The 9,731-nt window shown below is 37.8% G+C and overlaps 1 protein-coding gene across 1 annotated transcript; it reads left to right on the plus strand.

Moving 5' to 3' along the window:
- The first annotated feature begins 7,956 nt into the window (after window positions 1–7,956).
- On the plus strand, window positions 7,957–9,129 carry LOC109219462. The gene has a single exon (XM_019383921.1). The coding sequence runs from the start codon at window positions 7,957–7,959 to the stop codon at window positions 9,127–9,129; it is 1,173 nt and encodes a 390-aa protein (XP_019239466.1).
- Window positions 9,130–9,731: the final 602 nt, after the last annotated feature.

Consider the following 9,731-nt stretch of genomic DNA (forward strand, 5'->3'; position numbering starts at 1 on the left):
CATAGGATGTAACTCTGTCTATTTTAAATCAAAATTCCAAAAATTTATTAAGTTCAATTTATATAGATCCACCCTACTAAGTTGTTTAATTTAAGTTAAAACTTAAAAATGAAACGTGAGGCTAGCATTCTTTATAGAAGTTAATTTAAGATTTTTTTTTTCCTAATTTCTTAAAAGATTCATATATTTGACTCTCATCTAATCAAAATTAAAGCACGGTTAACTGATTGATTCATGATTGACTTCAGATTAATCATAATCTCATCTTGTTTTCCGCGTTTTATCTTCTATCCTATAGATTTTCAGTCATACAATATTTTGTTCCTTTTTTTTAAGAAATTGAGAAAAACTTGTACATTTCAATTTAAAAATGACAATATCTTTAATTATGTTATAAATAGAATTCTATTTAAGGTGAATGTCTATATCTTAGAGAGATTTTAAGGTTTGTTACTTGGTGGCTAAGTCACTTTTTCCCTATAAATGGAGGGGTTCTATTCCATTGTAATTGATCCCAAAATCAATAAGAATTATCTCTCTCTCTCTCTCTCTCTCTCTCTCTCTCTATATATATATATATATATATATATATATATATATATATATATATATATATATATATATATATTTTCTCTACAATACTCTTTTCTTCTTTTATTGTTTTATAACACGTTATCAGCACGAGACTCTAACCAATTGAGTAGAAGCTTTGGGATTGAGCATAATGATTGTCAATTGTTCCATGAACTTTCCTCATGATTAAATTCCTGATTTAAGGTATGTATTTTACTGTGTATTTCTCTTTTATTCTATAATTTAATTTTAAATACAAGCAAAGAAAATAAATTTTGATTATAACTCTAATGGAGTTAGTAAATAATTATAACCACTCGAAGTGGTAAAATTTTTATGTCTTGCCATGATCAAAGTCATGTATGATCGTGAGCACAAGCATTGGAAACCCGTCCCACTGAATTTGCTTAGTTCTCATTCCCTTAAGAGAATGTGGTAGCAATATGTGATAAGTCTGAAAGAAGATAAAATTATTACCGTAAAGGTATCAATGGATGTGGACATGGAAATAGACGAAATTATAATCGTCATCATTGTGATAATGAGAATCATAAGGATTCTCAAAATAATCCTTCACTTTATGAAAGTAATGTTTGTCATCGATTTGACATGAGATTTGTAAAGCACATATAAAGGATTATGGTCCGTTCATGATGTGAATGTGACAACATGTGATTTATAAATACATATTCATTTTTGGAAGAATATGAACGTGCTAGTGGTAGTGAATATACCACACTCACCTCTAGGAGGAGGTTTGAGATGATATAAGAAAATAATGTCATTATTATGGCATAAAAGGTCATTGGTCACGTACTTATTGTACGCCAAAATATTTTGACATTGTGATTATTAAAGGACAACGGTAATGCAAGAAACAGATCTTGCATATAACTTTGACCATAACCATAATGGTATGACTTTCTCTTTAAAAGAGATATTCACCATATGGATTTTGATGAATAAATTAATTGAGGACTCTATAAGAGCCAATTATACTATTTTGGAGAAACACAATTGATTACCAATAAGGCATCGTGTTGTAGTAAGCCTCAAAGAAACTTATTCAGTTTCCAAAGTATACGCGAAAGCGGTTGATTATATTGAGACTATAAATAAAGGAAAGATATTACTACTACTTGTAGCGGGATAATATGTATGTGAAAAGCTATCCGTTTTATTCTCCAGTTTGTACTACACAAATAAAAGAATACCACATGAAAGTGGATGTTTATTGATATAAAAACCCATATCATATAAACTTGAAGTTTATTGATAATTTCACACATCATGGTGTAAATCTGAAGTTTATCAATATTGATAATTTATTCAGTTGGCATAATTGGTTTAGCCATATCAATTTAAGTATGATGTGCAAAAATAATAGAGAATTCACATGGGTAAATATTAAAGAACTAGAAGTTCTTTACGAATTCTCTTATATTGCTTGTTCTCATTAATTAGTTGACCAAATAAAATTGGGATTGAATCCCATGAATCCTGGAAATATCAAAGGTGAATATGGGCCCATTCACCTGCCATGTATACCACATAAGATGCATCTATGAGATGGTTACAGGAGACAAGTGATCTAGAAGATCACATGACATAATACTTCATAAAATCTCAAGAGAGGTTTAGGTACCAGAAATGAATGAAAAGATCTCTATGTTATGTCTCTCACAAAAATATTGAAACCGATATAAAATGTTCGTCGACAACATCTTTGATACCGCTGAATATATATGAGGATCTTAAGTCTGGAGAAACAATTTCGAATAGAATTGGTTTCATATGAAAGACATGTACTTTTGGACCTGCAGTTCAAACACTCTAACGTATAAAGTCAATGATATGTGCAATCAGTTTTCGATATCTTATATGTCAAGCATGACATGAAAACTTGATATGCCTCTAAAGTCTACTATATGGCTTATATGAATTAACTTATATGACAATCCATGAAGGATTTAAGTTGCTTGAAGCATATACAATTCTTGATCTTGAAGTACCACTTCCTCAGTGCAATTTGTGCACAAATGTACCTTGTGTAACGACCCAGCCGGTCGTTTTTGGAATTTACGCCCCGATTCCCCATTTACCGCTTCCCCTAAGTTCATTTCTGCTATTTTGGTATGCCGGGACGTTCGGTGTTAGGATTCGGAGAGTTTTGGGACACTTAGTCCCTAAATGAGAGCTTAAGTGTTGAAAGATGGTCTGTAATCGGAACAATGTGAAGACGACCTCGGAATGGAAATCTGATGGTTCCGTTAGCTCCGTTAGGTGATTTCGGGGTTGGGAGCGTGTTCGAAATGTATTTTGGAGGCTCGTAGCTCATTTAGGCTTGAAATGCCGAAGTTTGAATTTTTGAAGTTTCCGGTCCGATAGTGAGTTTTTGATCCGAGGGTCGGATTGGAATTCCGGAAGTTGCAGTAGCTCCGTCATGTCATTTGGGATGTGTGTGCAAAATTTCAGGTCTTTCGGGCGAGGTTTGGTTAGGTTTTTGATTGAAAGTGTGTTTTGTTGGAATTTGAAGTTCTTAGGCTTGAATCCTTGATTAATTCGTGTTTCCGGCGTTGTTTTAGGTGGTTTAAGGTTTGGTACAAGTTTGAATGATGTTATGGGACATGTCCGTAGGTTTGGTTGAGGTCCCGGGTGCCTCGGGTGTGTTTCGGATGCTCAACGGAGCATTTTGGAGTTTCAAAGTGTTGCAGAAAATCCTTCAGCTGTGCAGGTCCCAATTCCTTCTTCGCGTTCGCGTCCTCCTCTACGCGTTCGCTTAGAGTAATTCTGGAGGATGACAAGTTTCTTCATTGCGTTCGCGATTAGTGCTCCGCGATCGCGTAGCTTCACACGTTTCTTAACCGCGTTCGCGTCAGGGCTGTCGCGTTCGCATAGACTTATTGGACTCCAAGGGCTGGGCTTGATTTTCATTTAATGCGTTCGCATGACCTATGTCGCGTTCGTGTAGCTCACTGAACCCAGGCCTTCGCGTTCGCATCCATTCCTTCGCGATCGCGAAGGGCATTTTTGGTCCCTTTATATTTTCCTTCTTCGCGAACGCGTGCTGCCTTTTGCGTTCGCGATGCTTTAGACTCCTGAACAGTACTTAACATTTCAAAAACGAGGTTTTGCCATTTTTATCAAAACTCAAGGTTTGGAGCTCGGATTTGGGAGCAATTTCAAGAGTTTTTCAAGGGCAATCACTGGGTAACAATTCTCTACTTTCCTATGACTAAAACCAATTAATCTAATCGCAAATTCATCCTTTAATTTCGTATTTTTGAATGGGAAGTGGGTAAACTTCTTAGACCTAACTATGGGGTTTTGAGGGGGCATTTGACCTCCGATTTGGGAGATTTTTATATGGTTAAACTCGTGAGAGTACGAGGGTTCTGAAAACGTAAAAAATTATTCGATTCCGGGGCGTTGGCCTGGAGGGCATTTTGGCCATTTCACCTAATTTTAGGCCGTAGCTTTGAATTTATTAGCAAAACCAGGTGTTTGCGATGTTATTACAATATGTAATTGAATTGAATAGATTTGAGCCATTTGGAGTCGGATACTCGTGGCAAGAGCGTGATTTCTAGTTGATATTGAGCCGGTTCGAGGTAAGTGGCTTGTCTAACCTTGTGTGGGGGACCTTTTCCCTTAGGATATGATCTTGAATATTTGAATGCCCCGTACGTGAGGTGACGAGCGCGTACTTGAGCTAATTGTTGTAAATCCGTTTCTACTTGAAGTATTTAAATTGAGCTTTCTTGTTTACTTGTCCATTTTAACTGTAAGTTTGTACCTGTGCTAGCTTAGAGACTCATGTTTAGCTGGCTTACCTGCTTATTTGCTTTAACTGTGCTATTTGTACTCTGTGAAGCATGTTAGGCTATAATTTACTACTTCGTGTCCTGAATTTTAGCATTGTTCCGAGATTTAGGAATCGTTGTTGTTGTGTGTTTAACTTGGGACTACGGGACGGCTTCCCGGGAGATCCCCTGTACTTGAGATATTCTGGACTGAGGGTGCGGGATACCAAGAGATCCCTGGCACATGTGTTTCTATATATATATTGGGATACCAAGAGATCCCCGACTTACTTATTGAGGATACTAAGAGATCCTCGGGATACCGAGAGATCCCTAGTGTTGATGATGAGGATACCAAGAGATCCTCGGGATACCAAGAGATTCCCCGGCTACTATTCCTTATGAGGGCAGTTTTCCGTGTATTGTTACCTTTGCTTTCTATTACTGTTCTTCCTTATTTACTTGGTTTAGATACTCGCTGTAGACTTTATTTAAATTATTTCTGTTATCTCATTATTTATTATGTTATCTCAGTAGGGCCCTGACCTTCCTCGTCACTACCCAACCGAGGTTAGGCTTGACACTTACTGAATACCGCTGTGGTGTACTCATGCCCTTCCTGCGCATGTTTTTCATGTGCAGATCCAGGTACTTCCTCCCAAGCATATCATCCTCGTGGTGGAGAGTCCTAGCTGAGACTTGAGGTATATCTGCTACGTTCGCAGACCGGGAGTCTCTACTCTATTCCGGCTTTAGCAGATAGTTCCTTTTCTTTCCTTTCATGTCGTTTAGACATTCTGGTGTAGAGCAGTTTACTACATTCTATTAGCCTGTGTTTCCCGTGAGTTTCCGGATTTTGGGATTTAGTTATAGACTTCCGCATATTTTGAGTTGTATAGGCTGAGTGGCCTTATATATACAGTTGTTACTTCCGTATGTTCAGTTTTAATTTATTATTCCGCAAATGTTAACTCGCTATTCCGCACTGTTAGGCTTACCTAGTTGTAGGAACTAGGTGTCATCACGACATGTTCATGGAGGGTGAACTGGGGTCGTGACACCTTGCTATAACTACAGGGATGATAATATGATAGCAAGAGTTTTCACCTCTATGTGAAGGTATTGAACTGGCGATTCCAACAAGATTATATGAAGACAATACACCTATTAGGGATGATGATTTCAAGGTGAAACAAATTCGTTCAAGTTAATATGGCTGATTTGTTTATCAAATCTCTACCAAAGATCTTTTGAAGATGGTGCACAAGATTGAAATGCAAATGCTTAAGGATGTGAATTGATGTTCTCATCAGGGCGGATTAATACGCGTTGTACTCTTTTTCCCTTACAAGGTTTTGTCCCATTGGGTTTTCCTTGCAAGGTTTTTAATGAGGCAACCAAAAAGCGTATTGTTAGATATGTGTACTCTTTTTCCTTCTCTAGAATTTTTTTCCACTGGGTTTTATTTTAGTTAAGGTTCTATTTAGAGAGATTTTAGGGTTTGTTACTTGATGGCTAAGTCACTTTTTGTATATAAATAAATGGTTCTTTTCCATCGTAATTGATCACAAAATCAATAGGAATTCTCTCTCTACTTTTCTCTACAATACTCTTTTCTTCTTTTATTATTTTATAACAAATTAGGAATATTTCTTGGCTTTACTTAGTCGATCTTGAACTCTTTCTCTCCTTCATTTGGTAACTTTAGAAAACTGTCATTTTCAAGCAAATAAATCGAACTTAAGTTGAAGAAAATCTTAAATTTTCTCTTTATTTAGAAACTTGAATATTTAGCTTTACCCAACCCAAGTTTTCCCTTTTTATGATTTGTCCTGTTGCACTAACATTCTGCTGTATAAAATAGCAATATTAATGACCTAATATTTAAATAATTTGACCTACTAGTTTTTGCTCAATTTCTGGTTACAGGCTGGCCAAATCCTTTCGTTTCCTATAATGTAATGGCCAGTTGAGTGACTACATCATGAGAAATCAATTTGGGAATCAAATAAAGTTAGACCAACCAGTTTTTGAATATTTATCGATATGTTATCTAGTGATTAATGGTCCCTTATGTTTGAGGTAGATTTAAAATAGTTCCTTAAATATATTTTCGAACAATTTCCATCTTTTAAGTTTGTAAAAGTGATTATTTTTTTGTCTCCACCCGTTTCAAATTAGATGAGTTACTTTCTTTTTTAATCTGTTCCAAAATAAATGAGACATTTCCAAATTAGGAAATAATTCAACTTCAAACTCTTTATTTTACCCATTATACCCTTAATGATAATCTTTTATAACCACAAAAATATCATGTCCCCACAAAGCTTTTACCATTTAAGCTTTTAAGACCTTAAGTTTCAAAAGTCTTATTTTTTTCTTAAACTCTGTGCCGAGTCAAACTACAATCTAAATTAAAGGACCAAAATTACATAAAATATATTTAATGGATCATTTTGAACATACCCTCAAACATAAGCGATACTGGTAATACTCCCTCCGGTCCAAAATAAGTGATTTTTTGAATGTTTTCACACAAATTAAGAAGTCCACCTTCTAACATTAATTAGCAATGAAATAGACCATATTAACCTTTATTATCTCACATAAACACTCCTAACACATACTCCAACACTATTTACTCCAAGGGCAATGTAGGAAAAAAATAATTATCATTCTTGAAATCTGGAAAAATCACTTATTTTGGACCACAAAAAAAAGGCCAAAAAATCACTTATTTTAGACCGGAGGGAGCAATTTTTATCATTTTCTCGAACTGACTCCGATGCCACTTTCTTTGGGACTCATTTCACTAACACATGTCCCCTTATGATATTTTGTGCTTGATGTTTAGCTTAAAGTATATATATTTCTATGTATATCGCCTCATATTTTACTCTTGTTTCGTGAATTTGGGATGTTAAATGCTATAATTTATATTAATTTGAAGTGTTTTTACTTGTAGGAATGATTCGGGAGCAAGTGGGGGCGAAACGTGCAAGATTTGAGCTAAAACGAACAAAACCGGAAAAAGAGGCCATTTGGGCGCCACAGGCAGCGCCTGGCGCCACTTGTGGCGCGAAAAACAGTGTGCAATTTGGGGCAGTGCCCTGGTGGGCGCCTAGCGCCGGGCTGGGCGCCGTTGACGCGGATTTCGTCCTATTTTGCCCGGGATACGGTTTATTCGGCCCTAGACCTATCCAACACGTATAAAAGGAAGACTAAGCCTAATTTTTTTTGGGGGGGGGGGGAGACGGCACTTTGGAGGACCTTGAGTATCAAAAAGCAACAAGTACAACCAGTACAACAGGTTCAAGTTTTTTTGTGAAATATGTTGAGAGGGGCATACGAGCAACATATGCCCCACTAACCCAGAATCTGTCTGCTTTGTGGGTAATTCAAATAGAGGCCAAACAAACCAATATGGAAACAGTTACAATCCCAACTGGTGGAACCACCCAAACTTCTCTTGGGGTGGAAACCAAGGTACTCAGAATCAATACAGGCCTCAAGCACCTCAACATCAATATAGACCACCTCAGGTTGAACAACAGCAAATCCTACAAGTCACTTTGAAGACATGTTGAAAAAAGTGATAGCTGAACAGCAAGCCCTCGCCACAATAATGAGAAATTTGGAGCGTCAAATGGGACAGCTTGCCAGTGCTCAAAACACTAGACTAGCTGGAGCTCTTCCAAGTGACACTGAAGTGAATCCTAGGGCGGCCCTTAATGCCGTGTCGTTGAGGAATGGGAGACAACTAGAAGAAGTTCAGTCTAAAAAGAGGAAACATGTGACTTTTAATGAGAGGCCAACCACTATAGAATCAACATCAGAAAAAGCTAAGGAACCAGAGAAGCCAGCTGGAGAGGCGGTGGCTGAGCAACCCCCACAATTGGTTGCAAGGCCACCACCTCCATTCCCTCAAAGATTGCAGAAATTAAGAGATAATGCAGCATATAAAAAGTTTCTTGATATCTTGAAGCAGGTGCAAATTAATATTCCATTGGTTGACATCTTACAAGAAGTACCCAAATATGCAAAGTACATCAAGGACATTGTGGCAAATAAAAGGAGGCTAACCGAGTTCGAGACTGTGGAACTCACTGAGGAGTGGAGTTCAAGAATTCAGGGCAAGTTACCTCAGAAATTGAAGGATCCAGGTAGTTTCACTATCCAAATCTCGATTGGTAAAATTGCTGTTGGGCGAGCCTTATGTGATCTTGGAGAGAGCATCAATTTGATGCCGCTATCTGTGTTCAGACAGTTGGGTTTGGGTGAGCCACGCCCAACAACAGTTATCTTACAGTTAGCCGATCCCTCCCTTGCTCATCCTGAGGGAGTGATTGAAGATGTGCTAGTTCAAGTGGGTTCCTTCATATTCCCTGTTGATTTCATTATCTTGGATTACGAGCCTGATCAGGAAGTCCCATTTATTTTGGGGCGTCCATTCTTAGCCACGGGCCGAGCTATTATCGATGTCTGCGAAGGAAGGATGAAAATGAGAGTGGGTGATCGAGTGGAGGTCTTCAATGTTTATAGAGCACTCAAGTTACCAGCCCACTATGAAGAGTTATCCATGATCTTTGCGGTGGAGAGTGATGCCACATCGTTAGTGCCCTATATGAGCCTGGTAGATCCTGTTGAACGAGTATTGATTGGGGATNAAATTGGAGGCTACAATATTCCACCATTGTTGAATTATAAGAACACACTTCATGCCCACATTGTGTTTGTTCAAATGCTTGAATGAGGATTTTTGATGCACTGGTGAAGTCTGAGTAACCGGATGCAATTGTGTATGCATTCGGGCTAAGTGTGGGGTGTATAGGGATACTATTACATGCCAGGGGATGTGGCTTTATTGCAAAACATGTTCCTACACCATTGATCTTATATGTTGTATGTTGTAGAATCTTGTAAGTTTGACTAATTTAGTATAGCCTAGTAATTGTGAAAGGTGCATACCATATGCCTCTTGCTTACCTTATTGTGAATTCGTGTTGCCATGATCAATCATTTTTGTGTAGCATGGGGAAGTCTTGAGTACCCATAGCTTTAAGGTGCAACACTTGTACATGGTGGATGAACACTTTTGACATAGTGTACATTGTGCCTTCGGTTTTAAGTGTGGGGTCATTTCATGACTTGCACGACAGCCTTAGGCATATTTCTTGAACCATTCTCACATTCATGCTTAACTGTGTTTCAGGATACTATGGCTCGTGATGTCTCTAGCAAAGGCAAAGGCATTGGAAAGTCCCCCACCACTTCTCCTGAGCCCAAAAAGCACAAGCAGGGAGAAAGCTCTTCACGGCAGTCCAAGGGAAAGCAGGTCGCCGAGGGATCTCAGCA

Source organism: Nicotiana attenuata, unplaced genomic scaffold (genome assembly GCF_001879085.1).
Source record: "Nicotiana attenuata strain UT unplaced genomic scaffold, NIATTr2, whole genome shotgun sequence".
NCBI classification, from domain to species: domain Eukaryota; kingdom Viridiplantae; phylum Streptophyta; class Magnoliopsida; order Solanales; family Solanaceae; genus Nicotiana; species Nicotiana attenuata.